Source organism: Oncorhynchus gorbuscha, linkage group LG11, assembly GCF_021184085.1.
Source record: "Oncorhynchus gorbuscha isolate QuinsamMale2020 ecotype Even-year linkage group LG11, OgorEven_v1.0, whole genome shotgun sequence".
NCBI classification, from domain to species: domain Eukaryota; kingdom Metazoa; phylum Chordata; class Actinopteri; order Salmoniformes; family Salmonidae; genus Oncorhynchus; species Oncorhynchus gorbuscha.
In genome coordinates this window covers 44,477,117-44,497,230 of record NC_060183.1, presented here as the reverse complement: position 1 = coordinate 44,497,230, position 20,114 = coordinate 44,477,117, and the positions used below count along the sequence as shown (strand labels likewise).

The 20,114-nt window shown below is 41.1% G+C and overlaps 1 protein-coding gene and 1 pseudogene across 1 annotated transcript; one reads left to right on the top strand and one right to left on the bottom strand.

The window, feature by feature from the left end:
- LOC124048723 overlaps nt 1–13,579 on the bottom strand; it is a 120,248-nt pseudogene extending 106,669 nt beyond the window's left edge.
- Nucleotides 13,580–18,017: 4,438 nt separating this feature from the next.
- LOC124047825 (heat shock protein beta-11-like) lies at nt 18,018–18,949 on the top strand. The gene has a single exon (XM_046368140.1). It carries the CDS (start codon nt 18,111–18,113, stop codon nt 18,738–18,740), a length of 630 nt encoding a protein of 209 aa, XP_046224096.1. The 5' UTR covers nt 18,018–18,110; the 3' UTR covers nt 18,741–18,949.
- The last annotated feature ends 1,165 nt before the right edge of the window (nt 18,950–20,114 follow it).

Sequence of the window (20,114 nt, the reverse complement as noted above, 5' to 3'; positions counted from 1 at the left end):
CCTACAACAATGATAAACGAGAGGGCGGGAGAGTGCTCAGCATACAAACACCAACCATTGTGGAGTGACAGAGCTAGCTGACAAGATGGAGGATGGAGGGGGACTGATCATATGATCCTGACACTTAGGTGCTGACACAGTATTGCAATTCTATACGTATTAGGATTCCATACTACGATTTTATTGCATTATGATGTTAGCCCACGCAACCTCACGCAACCTCATACACGCCGTCTGCCAACTGCCCGGTACAATTCTCTAACGTGCCAGTGGCCATCGAAAGGTGAGCATTTCCCCACTGAAGTCAGTTACAACAAGAAACTGCAGTCTGGTCAAGAGCCTGGTGAAGACGAGCACGCAGGTGAGCTTCTCCGAGACGGTTTCTGACCGTTTGCGCAGAAATTCTTTGGTCGTGCATAGGGCTGTTGCGGAATCCCGTATTATCGCCACACCGGCGGGCATGAGTCATGAAGGCATGATGATTAGGGTTCTCCAAGTGATGGTCATTAGTAGCCTACCAAACTTGCTAACTGCCTGGTATTCAAGCACTCTATTCTCCCTCTAAATCACTCTGACAATGCAAAAGTAATCAAACACTTCTTGAGAGCCTGTGAGCTCATGTTGCTCAACATTTCTATAGGCTACGCGAGAAGGGATGGTCGATATTAAAAAGAAGAGGATCCCATCATAGCCCAGACCTACTATATTTATTTCTAAACTTTCTTAATATTTAGCACATCGCTTTTAATTACAACAGGAGTATAAACTACCTGCCTGGCATGAAAATGAACCACGGAAAGGCGTCCTCCATTCGCTATTTAAGTGCCTAGATGACATGCATTTTTCCTGCTGCCCCGTTTCGAGACAGGTGCATAATGGTCCATTCTAAATCAAAACAAATTTCACACATATATTATTTAGAATATGTGAAAACAAGATTAAATCAAGAATAGTCTGATGGGTATCAATGTTAGCCTATCACTTGTGAATGATGCCCAGCATAAGGCAAAAAACTATTCCTTTTTTGCCGACTTTTTCGTATCAGTCGCACAACTCATGTTGCCTAGCCCATAAGCCTACGTGTTTAGATAAGGTTTCTATCACAACTAAAGTGGCCAAATAACTTATTAAAATGAAGCACATTAATCCGCTTTACAAGGTGTGTAGCGCCTTACTTGCATGCATAGTGAGTTAAGTATAGGGAAAATAATTTGCTCCATAAAAATGCATCTTTATAATAAATGCATTACATGCATAATCACATGTGGTCAAACGATAATGGTCTTTTCCCGCTAAATGGAACATTTGCACTTATAGCCTACTACCATGTGTGCATTGCTGCGCTTATAATAGAAGAAATAGCCTAATAGTTCATTAACATTTTAAGCTAAACGTTCTGATCTGTTGCATCAGCCATATTGCGTTTTTTTAAAGTATTAATTTGGGATCTATTGCATCTCACAACTGTTCCAGACTATGTTTGGAATATTTATTTATTGCACAGAATTGGTCAACTTTTGTACTATGGGGGATAGTAGATTGGCATAGGCTAGTGCTTTTGCTGTTCGTTAGGCCTACTCATGTTGGCTGACGAAAAGTAAATGTGGACAGTCCTTCCAATATCTTCAATATGCACCTCAGAATTGGGTAAGGACCCGCACATTTGCATCCACGATGTGTCTGTCTTCACTTGTAGCCTGTATGAAAGACCCGATCACGTGATGGGGAGCCATGTGAGTGAGAGGCGCTCGGAGCACGCAGCACTCAGGGAGAAGGGCACATCGCAGCACTCCAGACCAAGGTGCATTATGGCCACACAAAAGGGGATGCCGCCGTAAAATTTGAGGCATTATCAAGTGCTTGTCAAATTGTGAATGAAAGACTGATGAAGTGTGTACAGCCTGCGCAAAAAAACAAAGCAGAGCTCAAGCCTTTCAAGCAACTTTTTTCAAAATCATCATTAGAGTAGCATCATGAAGCCTTACAATGTATTAAATATCAAAACATGTAGCCCAACGTTTGTAGAACAACAAAAGTTATAATAATACCTCTAAATTAAGCAAATAGGAGTACATATTTCTTTATTTACCTGTCAACACAGAATAGCCGCATGTGCGCACTCTCAAATCATTTTATTTCCACTTTGTTCAATTCTATTCTTCATATTATAAAATAATGCCACGGAATTCTAAGCAAATCTTGTCTGCTAAATTAAATAGTGTAGCCCACAGCCATTTGGCATAGCCAGATCAGGACATCTCAGAGTACGCAATTCTGTTCTGCTGAAATAGACTACCTTTTCTTCATATCATGCTTCTTTAGACCTGTCTAAAATAAATGATTGATTTATTGTGAAGGTGTAGTCTATATTATATGGATTTATTCGCCTTTTTAAAATGTAGATGTTCCAAAGGTCTGCATCAGTGGCTTGTAGGCTATGTGTGGAAGCCAGGAGATGCTAAATGTCTTTATGTTAATTAAGAGTCAATTATCGTGAGACCGACAGTTAATTGCTTGAAAATCACCGGCTGTCATGACCGACACAGCCTTAGTTGAGCAAACCCACAGGCGAAGAAGACAGATGTGGAGGTCCTGGGATGGAGAGGTTATGCGTGGTCTGAGGCCGGTTGGACGTATTGCCAAATTCTCTAAAACAACGCTGGAGGTGGCTTGTGGCAGAGAAATTGACATTAAATTATCTGGCAACAGCTCTGGTGGACATTCCTGCAGTCAGCATGCCAATTGCATGCTCTCTCAAAACCTGAGACATCTGTGGCATTGTTTGTCAAAACAGCACATTTTTAAGTGGCCTTTTATTGTCCCAAACACAAGGTGCACCTGTGTAATGATCATGCTGTGTAAAAGCAGCCACACCTGTCAGGTGGATGGATTATCTTGGCAAAGGAAAAATGCTCACTAACCGGGATGTAAACAAATTTCTGAACAAAATTAGAGAAATACACGTTTTGTGCATATGGAACATTTCTGAGATATTTTATTTCAGCTCATGAAACATGGGACCAACACTTTACATGTTGCATTTATATTTTTGTTCAGTATAATATCATCCAAAATAATATTGTGGTATGTAACTATCGATTCCTCCCCATCACTAGTTAATGTCCAAATGTTATTAGTCTCTGTGAGAGTGAGAAATGTGTGTAGTAATTACATTCTGGCATGAGATGAGCAGAGTGAGTGTTCTTATGTTAATGAACTGGCACTGCTGAAATTAGGCTAAAGTCACTTAATGGTCACTGCTTAATTTCTGCTGAAATTATTTTCATTCAACATAACACACAAAAAGATGTATATAATATCTGAGACAAGCAAAAGCATGAGTGAATATCTCCTTACATGCCCAGTTATGAAGACCAGCAGCTCACAAATCAACAATCTGTGTAGCTAGATTTCCATCCAATTGGCGACAGACAATCATCCCCACCAGTGTGTTTCCACCAAATGACAGTGCACACAAAATGTTATTTTTTTGCTTAACTTTTCATGTACCAAACAAAAATCTAAAGTCCAATGTGCTTCCATCACATTTAACTCCAACCTAGATTTATTTTCACCAAAACTGTTGCGTTAAATTGCAAATGTGCCTACTCTATATTTATTCATGAATATGAATTCGGAGGGCAGAAATCATTAGGTATTAAAGCATTAGACCTCTTACTAAAGGCTTCAGTCATGCAAAAGCTATACTTAAATCTGAACTGGTTCTCTAGCAGATTAGTAAGAATGGCTCACCCGATTTCCCTTTATTCAGAATACAACCTCACATTTTCAGTTATTATATAAATAATCTCCAAAATATTGCTATTTTTAAAACAAACCATAGAAAGTTACTTGCCATTTCCATTTAATCCACCAGAAAAGACCGAACAAATATGACAACCAATATTATGGTGAAAACGGTATAATCTTTGTAAATTATATCATAAATAGGGTTGGTGGAGTTAAATCACACGCGCAGCTAAAAAAACAAACATATGGAACCTGAATTACAACCAACAAATTGCAGCATTACAGCAAAAATGGAAGACGCAAGTGGAATACGGAGAAAGTAAGGAACTGTCTGAACTGGTGAAGAGGCAACACGGAGTCGCCTCTCCACTGTTGACGTTCAGACTGGTGTTTTGGGGGTACTATTTAATGAAGCTGCCAGTTGAGGACTTGTGAGGCGTCTGTTCCTCAAACTAGACACTCATTTTCTTATTTAACCTTTATTTAACTAGGCAAGTCAGTTAAGAACAAAATCTTATTCACAATGACGGCCTAGGAACAGTGGGTTAAGTGCCGTGTTCAGGACGACAGATGTTTACCTTCTCAGCTCGGGGATTCGATCAAGCAACCTTTCGGTTACTGGCCCAGCATTGTATTAGATCTTTTTCATTTTGAAAAATGAGCTTGAGCGACAACATTGCGTCAATGGTCAGCTGGTGGCTCTCAGAGTGATATGTTCGTAATAGACAAATGCGGCCATTGTTTCTCTCGCTCCTACTAAGAAGCCAACTGACCCGGTTGATATATTATCGAATAGATAATTGTAAAACACCTTGAGGATTGATAATAAAAAACGTTTGCCATGTTTCTGTCGATATTATGGATCTAATTTGGAATATTTTTTGAGTTGTCGTGACCTCAATTTCCGGTCAATTTCTCAGCCAAACGTGAAGAACAAACGAAGCAATTTCGGCTACAAAAATAATCTTTATGGAAAAAATGAACATTTTCTATCTAACTGGGAGTCTCGTGAGTGAAAACATCCGAAGCTCATCAAAGGTAAACGATTTCATTTGATTGCTTTTCTGATTTGTGTGACCAAGCTGCCTGCTGCTAGCTAGGCATAATGCTATGCTTGGCTATCGATAAACTTACACAAATGCTTGTCTTGCTTTGGCTGTAAAGAATAATATTTTTTGTCCGTTGACTTATGCTAATTAGTGTCAGTTGATGACAATTCTCCCGGATCCGGGAGCGGTAGTTCCAAGAGGCTCCTCTGTCCTCCACTCGTTACCTGTATTAATGGCACCCGTTTGAACTTGTTATCAGTATAAAAGACACCTGTCCACAACCTCAAACAGTCACACTCCAAACTCCACTATGGCCAAGACCAAAGAGCTGTAAAAGGACACCAGAAACAAAATTGTAGACATGCACCAGGCTGGGAAGACTGAATCTGCAATAGGTAAGCAGCTTGGTTTGAAGAAATCAACTGTGGGAGCAATTATTAGGAAATGGAAGACATACAAGGCCACTGATAATCTCCCTCGATCTGGGGCTCCACGCCAGATCTCACCCCGTGGGGTCAAAATGATCACAAGAACGGTGAGCAAAAATCCCAGAACAACATGGCGGGGGTCCTAGTGAATGACCTGCAGAGAGCTGGGACCAAAGTAACAAAGCCTACCATCAGTAACACACTACGCCGCCAGGGACTCAAATCCTGCAGTGCAGACGTGTCCCCCTGCTTAAGCCAGTACATGTCCAGGCCCGTCTGAAGTTTACTAGAGAGCATTTGGATGATCCAGAAGAAGATTGGGAGAATGTCATATGGTCAGATGAAACCAAAATATTACTTTTTGGTAAAAACTCAACTCGTCGTGTTTGGAGAACAAAGAATACTGAGTTGCAGCCAAAGAACACCATACCTACTTTGAAGCATGGGGGTGGAAACGTCATGCTTTGGGGCTGTTTTTCTGCAAAGGGACCAGGACGACTGATCCGTGTAAAGGAAAGAATGAATGGGGCCATGTATCGTGAGATTTTGACTGAAAAACTCCTTCCATCAGCAAGGGCATTGAAGATGAAACGTGGCTGGGTCTTTCAGCATGACAATGATCCCAAACGCACCACACGGGCAACGGAGGAGTGGCTTCGTAAGAAGCATTTCAAGGTCCTGGAGTGGCCTAGCCTCCAGATCTCAACCCCATAGAAAATCTTTGGAGGGAGTTGAAAGTCAGTGTTGCCCAGCAACAGCCCCAAAATATCACTGCTCTAGAGGAGATCTGCATGGAGGAATGGGCCAAAATACCAGCAACAGTGTGTGAAACCCTTGTGAAGACTTAAATAAAACTTTTGACCTCTGTCATTGCCAACAAAGGGTATATAACAAAGTATTGAGATACATTTTTGTTATTGACCAAATACTTATTTTCCACCATAAATTGCAAATAAATTCATTAAAAATCCTACAATGTGATTTTCTGGATTTGTTCTTCTCAGTTTGTCTGTCATAGTTGAAGTGTACCTATGATGAAAATTACAGGCCTCTCATCTTTTTAAGTGGGAGAACTTGCATAACTGGTGGCTGACTAAATACTTTTTTGCCCCACTGTATGGGGGAAGGGAAATTAGGCAGACAATTACATTGATAAATTGTTGATTCTATCTGCAATATTAAAGCTGCTCTACACACTAAAAAAAGTTTTACAAAATAATTCTAATAATAATGTGCCTACTCTGGTCTTGGTATGTGCGCACAAACCAACAGCTTGCAGATACAGTGTGGGTATGCTAGTCTACGTGATGACATTATGGATAATTTTAATTGTCAAATGGCAGTCACGCATCGGATCATCATGTCATCAGAATCAGACCCTCACAATATACAGTTGAAGTCTGAAGTTTACATACCTTAGCCAAATACATTTAAATTCAGTTTTTCACAATTCCTGACATTTAATCCTAGGAAATATTCCCTGTTTTAGGTCAGTTAGGATCAACACTTTATTTTAACAATATGAAATGTCAGAATAATAGTAGAGAGAATCATTTAAGCTTTTAATTCTTTCATCACATTCCCAGTGGGTCAGAAGTTTACATGCACTCAATTAGTATTTGGAGGCATTGCTTTTAAATTGTTTAACTTTGGTCAAACATTTAGGGTAGCCTTCCACAAGCTTCCCACAATAAGCTGAGGTCTCCTTGCTCGCACACGCTTTTTCAGTTCTGCCCACAAATTTTCTATGGGATTGAGGTCAAGGGCTTTGTGATGGCCACTCCAATACCTTGACTTTGTTGTCCTTAAGGCATTTTGCCACAACTTTGGAAGTATGCTTGGGGTCATTGTCCATTTGGAAGACCCATTTTCCCATGATGTCAAGCAAAGAGACACTGAGTTTGAAGGTAGACCTTGAAATACATCCACAGGTACGCCTCCAATTGACTCAAATTATGTCAATTAGCCTATCAGAAGATTCTAAAGCCATGGCATAATTTTCTGGAATTTTCCAAGCTGTTTAAAGGGACAGTCAACTTAGTGTATGTAAACTTCTGACCCACTGGAATTGTGATACAGTGAATTATAAGTGAAATAATCTGTCTGGAAACAATTGTTGGAAAAATTACTTGTGTCATGAACAAAGTAAATGTCCTAACTGACTTGCCAAAACTACAGTTTGTTAATAAGAAATTTGTCAAATTCTCAATAATAAATGTCTGGAAAGACAACAGAACCATCCAAGTCGAGAGGAAGTTTTAATCGGAGTACGGCACATCAACTTAATTCTTAATTCATTACCCACCAGAGAGAATAACGTGCTCATCCCTGTGCCACGATGCACATTTCACAGCAGAGAGACTGCAACAAGAAACTTCATTCTCAAGAGCCAACAAATATAGTAGTCAAGCATAATTCAAAGTACCAGATGCTAAAAAGCACACTGCTCTGAAGGCGTATAGACAACTCGTGTCTCAACTCTTGGTCAATGCAGGGATAATTCCATTACAGCAATGGTAGAAAATAAACTCTTGCCAATATATACAGTGCCTTTGGAAAGTATTCGAACCCCTTGACTTTTTACACATTCTTACGTTACAGCCTTATTCTAAACTTGATTTTAAAAAACGATTTGTCCTCATCTACACACACTACCCCATAACGACAAAGAAAAAACAAGCTTTTTTTGTGCTAATTTATTCAAATAAAAAACTGAAATATCACATTTACATAAGTATTGAGACCCTTTACTCAGTACTTTGTTGAAGCACCTCTGGCAGCAATCACAGCATCGAGTCTTCTTGGGTATGACGCTACAAGCTTGGCACATCTGTATTTGGGGAGTTTCTCCCATTCTTCTCTGCAGATCCTCTCAAGCTCTGTCAGGTTGGATGGGGAGCGTTGCTGCACAGCTATTTTCAGGTCTCTCCAGAGATGTTAGATCAGGTTCAAGTCCGGGCTCTGACTCCTGCGTTGTCTTGGTTGTGCACTTAGAGTTGTTGTCCGGTTGGAATGTGAACCTTCATCCCAGTCTAAGGGTTCTGAGAACTCTGGACCAGGTTTTCATCAAGGAGCTCTCTGTACTTTGCTCTCTTCATCTTTGCCTCGATCCTGACTAGTCACCCAGTCCCGCTGAAATACATCCCCACAGCATGATGCTGCCACCACCATGCTTCACCGTAGGGATGGTGCCAGGTTTCCTCCAGAAGTGAAGCTTGGCATTCAGGCCAAAGAGTTCAATCTTGGTTTCATCGGACCAGAGAATCCCGTTTCTCATGGTCTGACAGTCTTTAGGTGCCTTTTATTTGGCAAACTCCAAGCGGGCTGTCATGTGTCTTTTATTGAGGAGTGGCTTCCGTCTTTTCCCTCTACCATAAAGGCCTTACTGGTAAAGTGCTGCAGAGATGGTTATCCTTCTGGAAGATCCTCCCATCTCCACAGAGGAACTCTAGAGCTCTGTTAGAGTTAACATCAGGTTCATGGTCACCTCCCTGACCAAGGCCCTTCTTCCCCAATTGCTCAATTTGACCGGACGGTCAGCTCTAGGTAGTTAGAAACTTCTTCCATTTCAGAATGATGAGGCCACTGTGTTATTGGGGACCTTCAATGCTGCAGAAATGTTTTGGTACCCTTCCCCAGATCTGTGCCTCGACACAATCCTGTCTCGGAGGTCTACGGACAATTCCTTCAACCTCATGGCTTGGTTTTTGCAATGACATACACTGTCAACTGTGGGACCTTCGACAGGTGTGTGCCTTTCCAAATCATGTCCAATCAATTGAATTTACCACAGGTGGACTCCAATCAAGCCGTAGAAACATCAAGCATGATCAATGGAAACAGGATGCACTTGAGCTGAAATTCAAGTCTCCTAGCAAAGGGTCTGAATACTTATGGAAATAAGGCATTTCTGTTTTTTTATACATTTGCAAATATTTCTAAAAACCAGTTTTTGCTTTGTCATTATGGGGTATTCTGTGTAGATTGCTGAGAAATTGTTTTTATTTAATCCATTTAAGAATAAGGCTGTAACAGAACAAAATGTGGAAAAAGTCTGAATAATTTCCCGAAAGGCACTGTAGGTCAAAGTAAGTGACAGAAGGGACTGTGGCTCTAGTTTCTGCCCCGAGAAATTGATCTGGCCTGATGTTCTTTTCAATGGTGTCTGGCTTCCTCCCTGGAGACGGGGAGACTGTTAGGGCCAGACCATTATGGGCTGGTCAGAAAATGTCATTATGTCATTGAGATGTGATTCTGTTGAGATCACTAGGGGTAACATGTTTGTTTCAGGGCAAAAGAACCTGACTGTAAGACTTGATGATACAATACGCAGCAGCAGAGCAACAGACCATAGACTCTCCTATCAATTTCTACAGCAGTTAGGCTATTATATGTTCTGTTATAATCTCCACCCAGCACAGCCAGAAGAGGACTGGCCACCCCTCATGGTTCCTCTCAAGGTTTCGTCCTAGGTTCTGGCTTTTCTAGGGAGCTTTTCCTAGTCACTGTGCTTCTACACCTGCATTGCTTGCTGTTTGGGGTTTTAAGCTGGGTTTCTGTACAGCACTTTGAGATATCAGCTGATGTAAGAAGGGCTTTATAAATAAATTTGATTTGTTAATTAAGCTGTTCATAACACAGGAGCCTCAGATTTGGATTCAGGGATAGCTAGGACTATTTTATCATACAGAAATGTGATTCAAGTGTGTAAAGTGGCTTGTCAGCAAAAGCACTCACAAACTTCTACAGATGCACAATCGAGAGCATCCTGGCGGACTGTATCACCGCCTGGTATGGCAACTGCTCCGCCCACAACCGTAAGGCTCTCCAGAGGGTAGCGAGGTCTACACAACGCATCACCGGGGGCAAACTACCTGCCCTCCAGGACACCTACACCACCCGATGTTACAGGAAGGCCATAAAGATCATCAAGGACAACAACCACCCGAGCCACTGCCTGTTCACCCCGCTATCATCCAGAAGGCGAGGTCAGTACAGGTGCATCAAAGCTGGGACCGAGAGACTGAAAAACAGCTTCTATCTCAAGGCCATCAGACTGTTAAACAGCCACAACTAACATTGAGTGGCTGCTGCCAACACACTGACTCAACTCCAGCCACTTTAATAATGGGAATTGATGGGAAATTATGTAAAATATATCACTGGCCACTTTAAACAATGCTACCTAATATAATGTTTACATACCCTACATTATTCATCTCATATGTATACGTATATACTGTACTCTATATCATCTAGTGCATCTTTATATAATACATGTATCACTAGCCACTTTGTTTACATACTCATCTCATATGTATATACTGTACTCAATAGCATCTACTGTATCTTGCCTATGCCGCTCTGTACCATCACTCATTCATATATATTTATGTACATATTCTTTATCCCCCTACACTTGTGTGTATAAGACAGTAGTTTTGGAATTGTTAGTTAGATTACTTGTTGGTTATTACTGCATTGTCGGAACTAGAAGCACAAGCATTTCGCTACACTCGCATTAACATCTGCTAACCGTGTGTATGTGACAAATACAATTTGATTTGATTTTAAAATCAGCACAAAATGCAAGGTAAGCATAAAAGTTGCATGTCGTTGTAGATGTTTCTTACCGATGCACACGTCTATTTTGCCCTTGATGGCAGCCTCGTGGAGAGGTGTGTAGTTCCAGTTGTCCCGGGCGTTTGGGTCGGCGCCCTGACAGAGGAGCAGGCTGACCACCTCAGCGTGACCAAAGGAGCAGGCGTTATGCAAAGGGATCAAACCTCCGTCATCACAGGCGTGAACGTTGGCCCCGGTTCTGAAGGAGGTGCTCCACAACATCCTTCCTCCCAAATCCTAAAAAGAGGAAAGATTGTGCAAATTGTTTTTCCTCCTTACACAAATGGGTCTCTAAAACAGTGAAACACAACCTGTAATCATTGTTTAACATATTTTATCGTTTTTTTTATAAGACATTCTGGTTGTGTATCACATATACTAAATCAGTATGGTAAGCTGCAGGCTAAAGTTAAAAATAGACTTGGTTTCCTCCATTGTAATCGCCCCTCTTCACCCCAGCTGCCCAACTAACCCTGATTCAGATGACCATCCTATCCATGCTAGATTACGGAGACTCAATGTATAGATCGGCAGGTAAGGGTGCTCTCGGAAGGCTAGATGTTCTTTACCATTCGGCCATCAGATTTGCCACCAATGCTCCTTATAGGACACATCACGGCAATCTATACTCTTCTGTAAATTGGTCATCTCTATATACACGTTGCAAGGCCCACTGGTTGAAGCTTATCTATAAAACCCTCTTAGGCCTCACTCCCCCCAATCTGAGATGGGTGGGTATAATTTGTGGAACATTCCAATAGGAATCTGTTCCAAAAACTTTGTAAAGTACAAGGTTGCCAACAAACAATGCATACAAAGTAACATGATCAATCCACCTAGCTAGCGAATAAGCATTAACTCACCATGTAGCTCATTCTTAATGTTTGTCGATAGGCTATCAGAGTGACTACAGACATTTTTCAGAATAAATATGGTGATAAAAAACGTCATTAAAATAGCCCACTCCCTAGCCCGGTATCTTATTCTTATTGTTGGCAACCTTGTTATTTACGAAGTTTTTGGAACAAGTAGCTGTTGGAATGTTCCACAAATTATATCCACCCATCTGAGACATCTACTGCAGCCCTCATCCTCTACATACAACACCCGTTCTGCCAGTCACATTCAGTTTTTTTTTTACCATGTCAGCTCAGGGATTCGACCTTGTAACCTTTCAGTTACCAGTCCAACGCTCTAACTACTAGGCTACCTGCCGCCCCTGTTAAAGGTCCCCAAAGCATACACATCCCTGGGTCGCTCCTCTTTTCAGTTCGCTGCAGCTGCAACAAACACTCAAACTGGACAGTTTTATCTCAATCTCTTCATTCAAAGACTCAATCATGGACACTCTTACTGACAGTTGTGGCTGCTCGTGATGTATTGTTGTCTCTACCTTCTTGCCCTTTGTGCTGTTATCTGTGCCCAATAATGTTTGTACCACATTTTCTGCCTGGAAAGGCCTGTGTGTTTTGCTTACAACTTGCTGGCTAATACAGTGCCCCTTCCCCAAGCAAAGTACCTCAACTCCACAATGACTTCATCCACGGAGTTGAGCAGACTAAAGTTTTTTAAATGAACCTCTGACTCCTTGGAGTCGATGCAGACGATATACCTTGTCCTCTTGTTTGTCCTCTGTCCTTGTCATTTATTTGCTTAAATCCACACTTTTTAATAATACGTGCATATTAATATATACAACCACTGGAAGGTGTACTCAATGTTTTTTCTCTACGGTGGAAACGCAGAATGTTCCAATTGAATCGCAAAGTTTTTCTAAAAGTTAAACTCGGTGGTGGTATTTGATTAACGTTTTATTAACGTTTTATTAAACTATATATTTTTTAATCAAATAAAGAAAACGCAAGCAACAATAGAAAACAAACAATGGTACATGGTAAAGTTGTATCGAATCATCTCCATTTTTTGTTAAGTATCTAGTGCATATCAACTCGAACGAGTCGGTTAATTTAAAAAACGTATCTACGATTAACTCCGTGGATGAAATCATCGCGGAGTTGAGTTACTTTACCAACCCCTCCCTGAGTCTAAATGTAGGCTAGTTGGCTCGGCATTTTCAACAAGTTAGCCTAACGTTACTTAACTAGTACGCAAAGTTTGTTAGCTAATAATTTAGCTTGCAGAAGTTAGCCTCGGAAAATGTGGGCTAGTTAGTTAGCAATTTACTCAAGTAACGTTAGCTGGCTAGCTATGTTAGCTAAACAAACCAGCTCGTAGCGAACATTCGCCATCGACGTTACCTGCAGCGAAGTGTAGCGGAGTGGATTTCCGCCCAGCCATGTCCTTGGCATTCACGTTAACCGTATCCACCAGCCTCTTCACCCGCGATACGTCCCCATTACGACAGGCTTCAAACAGCTCTCTGAAAGTCCCGAGGTCGCTGCCCCCGGGGCTGCTATTGCTACCCGAGTCAGGACTAGAGCCAGCGCTGCTGCTACCCCCGGTGGTAGTGGAGCTGCTGCTGCTTAGGGCCGGGGCGGGGATATTGGGGGAGGCCGGAGTTAACTCTGGATCCCCGGCACTGTCTACTTCAGCACCCGCTAGCACCGAAATTATGCCACCACAGGGAACGGGAGGAGACCCCGGAGGAGTGAGTGAAAGAGAAATACTGCGAGGTGGCGAGGATATGCTCTGCTTTTGCTGTTGGGAAGAGCGACGAGACGCCGCCATTTTTACAGCAGTCCCACTGGCAACAAAAAATATATTGGCTAAACTTCCTGGAAGCGGAGACGCTAATTTCCGGTTTCTAATGTCAGTAGTGAAAGTCGCCCATGAAAATATTTTTAGAACTGGCTTTCAAAATGTTTTTTTAATCGTTTTTTTACACAGCCTATGGTTTAATCAAATTGTCTGATTAAGGAGCTTGTTATTCAATTGCCATAACAGTTTATTTTTGCTCTTTCAACCGAATAGACTAGGCATGACATGGGTGAGACTTTCTCTCCTACACATGCACAGCAAATTCTATAGTTGTATAACTCTTCCATGGTCTGATATCTTATGTTTTTAGTGTCAGAGACAATAGTGTGTATAACTTCTAACAGGTACTATAGCTATATTATAATCAACCTTTACATTTTTTGCCCTGTACACAACCCTCAAAATAGCAGAAATAGACTGTCATATATGGTAAGGAAGATTCATATTCATTTCACTGAACACAATTTCCCTCTCGTCTGTGAAATTCAGTTTGCACGTACTGCACAATGAGTCATCCGCAGTATTTCCCTATGCAGATCACATTTTTCACTTAATCTAAAGTAGCCTGAATCACCAGCAGGCAGGACTGCCTGTCCTGATATTGACGTGGATGAGAATATGAAACATATCTAACAGGCAATATCTGTTTCAGAAAAAAACACTTTATTGCATGACTTAAATAGAAAATTACATTTTCAATGAGCAGTTGAATTCAGTGTCAGTCAGGTTGGCCTGATGACATTTTCTGCCTTGACATTCAGAGCCTTGCAAATCACATATGAAAAAAATGAAAGCTATTTGAATAACTATAGTCTATAGTGACAATGGTGAAAATGTACATTCTGCAAACCATTCTGGTCTTACCCATTTCAACATTGTAAGCCTATGTTTTTTTGGCGTGTATAAGGTACAATTATGGGAGAAGTACTCTTGACCTGGAGTGCTGGGAAACACACAGGCAAGAAAATATACTCAACACAGATAAAGGACTTGGAATATGTGCCCTGCTTCTTCTATTACTGAACAGATAAAGAAAATGACTCATGTGCAGGGTGACACCCAGTGGAGAACACTGAAGACACTGGAGCTCCAAGTGGCAGGATAAACACTGAACAAAAATACAAACACAACATGTAGTATTAATCACATGTTTCATTGAGATGAATTTTTTTTTAAATACCTGAAAGTTTCCATACACATAAAAAGCTGATTTCTCTCAAATGCATACATTTGTTTACATTTCTGTTAGTGAGCATTTCTCCTTTGCCAAGATAATCCATCCACCTGACAGGTGTGGCATATCAAGAAGCTGATTAAACAGCATGATCATGACACAGGTGTACGTTGTGCTGGGAGAAATGAAAGGCCACTTTAAAATGTGCAGTTTTGTTACACAATACAATGCCACAGATGTCTCAAGTTTTGAGGGAGCAATCGGCATGCTAACTGCAGGAATGTCCACCACAACTGTTTCCAGAGAATATAATTATAATTTCTCTACCACATACTGCCTCCAACGTCGTTTTTGATAATATGGCTGTATGTCCAATGTTGCGGGTATATATTTGTTCAGCGTAAAAGCTGTGAAACTCCCACTGCTGAGACAGAAACCAATGCAACCAATACAGTGCCATCTCAGAGCAAGATGATTCAACATTAACTGAAGAGCTGTGCTCCCAGGAAGCTCCACATCGAGGCACCAAATAATCCATTATCTGCTGGGGAGTAGGTGGCTGAGAGAGTGGTGCCCATCAACTGTAGACTGAAAGTGACAATGCAACAATCCCTCAGCTCACAGACAGAGGGCAGCACCACAGACACACAGGAAAATGAATAGACAGGCTTCTAATCTTGTCTTTGTTTTTTTGTCATATGTTTTTTATAACATTTCTGGAATTATGTCTTATATGTTTAGTTTTGTGACCCAATAAAAATGTGCAAAATATATGTATTTTTGTGTACCAACAAAAAGCACAAACTGTACTTAATAAGTTTTTAACTTATTTCACATACAATATTTAAGTCCCAGTCTTTATCAAGTAATTGAAAAGGACCTGCTGTAACCCTAACAAAGGTCTGTGAAAACCCAGATATCTTATGTCAGGCTTCCCCCAACTGACAGTCTGTGGGCCAAATTATTTTATACCTTTTTTAGTTTTTTATTTTGTAAACTAACGGACGCAAAAGACTGTAAAAACTCCAGCAAATCATCTGCAAGTTATTTACATTTTGGAAATCTATTACAAAGTATTACCATGTACGCTGAGTATACCAAACATTAGGAACACCCTTTACCCTCAGAACAGCCTCAATTTGTTGGGGCATGGACTCTACAAGGTGTCAAATGTTGACTTCAATGCTTCCCACAGTTGTGTCAAATTGGCTGGATGTCCTTTGGATGGTGTACCATTCCAGATACACACAGGAAACTGTTGAGCATGAAAAACCTAGCAACATTGTAGTTCTTGACACAAAGTGGTACCGCTGGCACCTACTACCATACCCTGTTCAAAGGCAATTCAATCTTTTGTCTTACCAATTCACCCTCAGAATGGCACACATACACAATCCATGTGTCAATTGTCTCAAGGCTTAAAAATCCTTCTTTAACTTGTCTCCTCACCTTCATCTACACTGATTGAAGTGGATTTAACAATTGACATCAACAAGGGATCATAGCTTTAACCTGGATTCACCTGGTCAGTCTATGTCATGGAAAGAGCAGGTGTTCTTATGTTTTTGTTTACTCAGTGTTAGCAGATGTGTGGAAACAGGGACGGAACATAGTGTAAAAGGCGATTGGTTTGTCTGTGCAGATTATGATAGCACAAGGGGTTAACCACGTAACTGTGTTTTGTCACAGTCCACACTATAATGTTATGCTTTTAACTGACTTGCCTAGTAAATCAAATGTGCCCTTTCCTGCAAGTTCCCATACAGCTGACATCCTGCTGATAGTAAAACCAAGGGATGTCTCGCATGCTGCTGTCACGCTCAAACGGATCTTAGCTATACGTCCAGTCTAATGACTAAGTCACACAAAGGCAAGTTTTTATCATGTTAGAAAAAACACTAGCCTATGACAAGAGACAATTTTTTAAGTAGTAAAGCGGGATAGCATGACTAATTTAGTAATTTTCCACAACAGTACAAAAATCGTCCCGTGGCTGAATTTAGTTGATGATCCCTGTCTCGTGTCATAGTCCTGATTTAGATTCAGCCCTCTAGCTGCTCCTTCAAAATTGTCACGCCCTAACCTTAGAGAGCCTTTTTATTTCTCTATTTGGTTAGGTCAGGGTGTGATTTGGGTGGGCATTCTAGTTGGTCCGTTTCTTTGTTGGCCGGGGATGGCTCACAGTCAGAGGCAGCTGTCTATCGTTGTCTCAGATTGGGAATCATACTTAGGCAGCCTTTTTCCCCACATGTGTCTGTGGGTAATTATTTATTTTCTGTGAGTGTTTGTGTGGGCAACGGTTGCGTTCTGTTTCTGTTTACCTTTTTTTTGTGAAGGTTTCACTTCGATTAAAGCTGTGGAATTACATGCACGCTGTGCCTTGTCTCATTTATGACAGGGAGTTTGAAGACAGCGAACGTGACACAAAGGCTCAGTGTGTTTCATCTGATGCCGTGGTTTAGGAAGACAGTAACTCTGTTCCTTAACATTTATTGATCGGACATGGCATTAATCTGTGTCCAGATCAAGTTTCCTTTGAAATATTTAATTAAGTTGGAGAAGTTGCTGGAAATAGGATCTTAGCTGTTTTTGTACATTCAAATCGAGCATATTATTACATTATAGATTGTGACTCATTGTGCACACTATGAATACACACTATGAATAATTCTTTAGTCGTGTGATGTTCTCTCAACAAACACAACACTATATTTCAAGACAGAGTAAGGAAGCAATGTTGTCAGTGGGTGTCAATTTCAGAGTCACATCCAAGAAGATGGTTGAGGGAAATTGAATACTGACTCAAGCTATATTAATACAAGATTAATACATTTACTACATGTCATATCAATAAGGGGAAGGGCACTTGTAATTCCTTTTATGTCTGTATCACTTTTAAGGCAGAATCATATGTTATAACTGTTATCCTCATAAGTACAGTGATTTCAGGAAAACTTTGGATTTGTTGTCATGGGGGACAGGTTATTCATGGCCAGAAATGACAGCATGACAAAGCAGCTGTTGTAGATTACTTGCTCACTTTGGAGGCTACTCTTATTTAAAGGACGTTATGTGGCCCTGCGACTCTGACCTGCTTCAGTGGCCAATCTGTAAATAGAACAACGATATATCCCTAAGGCATTTGGCAGTCAGACTGCACTATTACCCGGGGCTTGTTTTGGAGAATGACAAAAGTTGCGTAGTCATAACACTCAGACGTTGGAGTCAGAGGAATGCTACTGGAACTTTCCATTGGACAGTATAAAAGCTGTGAGCCCTAGTCTGCTCGGGACAGAAGCTCGCAGAGACACAATCAGGGAGAAGAGACCAACAAAGACTAGCAGAAACGACGCAGATTTGATTTTGAATATGCTTTGCCCCAGCATGATGCAGTCTTCCCTCAACCCTATGAGCCCAATGGGCCCCTTCATGGACTTCCACTGGCCCGTCCGCAGCCTCTGGCCAGAGACCCGGCCTCTCTTCTTCCAGATGGAGCAGGAAATGATGCGAAACATGCAGGAGATGAGGCACAATATGGAATATATGCAACGACTCCACCAAAAGATTTTTGAAGACATTGATGGCCCATTATCTTTAACTGACTTCAAGCCCATCGCTTTCCAGATGGGGAAAGAAAACAACCGCTTTGCCCTGACACTGGACACTAAAGACTTTTCTCCAGCGGATCTGTCTGTCAAGCAGGTGGGCAGGAAGCTGAGAGTCAGTGGGAAGACGGAGAAGAAGCAGGACGACGGGAAAGGCTCCTTCTCTTACAGATGCCAGGAGTTTAAACAGGAGTTTGACTTGCCTGAAGGGGTGAATCCTGAGACAGTCACCTGCTCTTTGAATGATGGACAGCTGCAGATTCAGGCACCAAAAGTGGCTGCTGTGACGGAAAGCAATGAGAGAGTGGTTCCTATCACTTGTTCATCAGCAGTAACATCACCCGGGGCTGCCACTGAGAGCACTGCTGTGGAGGCAGAGCCCAAGAAGGACTGATTACGATGACTCATTCATGATATTGCTATAACCATTCATTTTATGTTTGGAAAATAAAAATAACTCCGATGAATACCATCATTTCTGTACTATCTCAATGAAATAACTATTATGTCAAATTTGATGAATTCAAAGTCAATAATTATCAATGGCATGGAATGTAAAGCCAATATTTTAGCATGTTCAATAAAGTTTTTTTTTTAATTGTGTCTCTGGAGTGGGTATGCTGGGTATTCCCTGGCCTGTTTTCGCTGCCATTTCAATACATGTCTTGAAAATCAATTAGTGGATTGAAAGACTATGTTTTGATATTATAACAGAGTTGAGTTTTAAAAGAGTAATGTAGTTAGTCTAAATGAGCGCAAACAGGTTCCGGGTACATATGTACTGTATGGTCTGTGTGTGTCTATGTTAGTGTCATATTCACACTCTTCAAACTACGCTAGAGAATGTCTGTGGGTCACAGGAGTTGAGTGGTAGTAGTGTTCCCACCAGGACTCACGTTGAGGTCACCATGATATCGCTGAAGAGACTCTGCCATATCTGAACTATTTCTCAACACAATGTAAGTAAAACATTGAGAGGAGTGTAAATACTCTACATCAAAAAGGTGACCAACCAGGAAATGATCCTAGGACATGAACATGTAATTGAAATGAAATGTCTGGTGAGGTTTTAAAGAACTTACAGGATTTTCCTGATTATGTCAATAATGATTTCCTTATACATTAATAAAAATATGGGCTTGGATCCATCCAAATGGTTAAATATAGTTTCCTCTAGCTAGCATACTGGGGGGGGGGCGGCGGCAGGGTAGCCTAGTGGTTAGAATGTTGGCCTCGGAAGGTTGCAAGTTCAAACCCCCGAGCTGACAAGGTACAAATCTGTTGTTCTGCCCCTGAACAGGCAGTTAACCCACTGTTCCTAGGCCATCATTGAAAATAAGAATTTGTTCTTAACTGACTTGCATAGTTAAAAAATATTGTAATAGTATCTTTAATTTCAACGAGTGAATAGAACAACTCTATTAGAAGTGTACTAAACATTTTATTGTGTAACAAAACGACAGAAAGACATTATTTCAGAGACAATCTAATCTAATAAAAACATTTAGAGGATTAATTAGCAAAACAAGAGGTTCTATGAATAATACTTGAGGCCAGGCTTTAGGCAATATGAAGTTTGTCCATAGACAATTGATACTTGTGTGTGTCTGTGGTTCTGTCCTCTGTGGTACTGCCCTCTGTCTGTGAGCTGAGGGATTGTGGCATCTTCACACTGAGGCAACAGATGATGGGCACCACTCTCCCAGCTATTATTTGGTGCATCAATGTGGAAAGTACATTTTTGATGAGAAATATTGGTGAGCCAGGG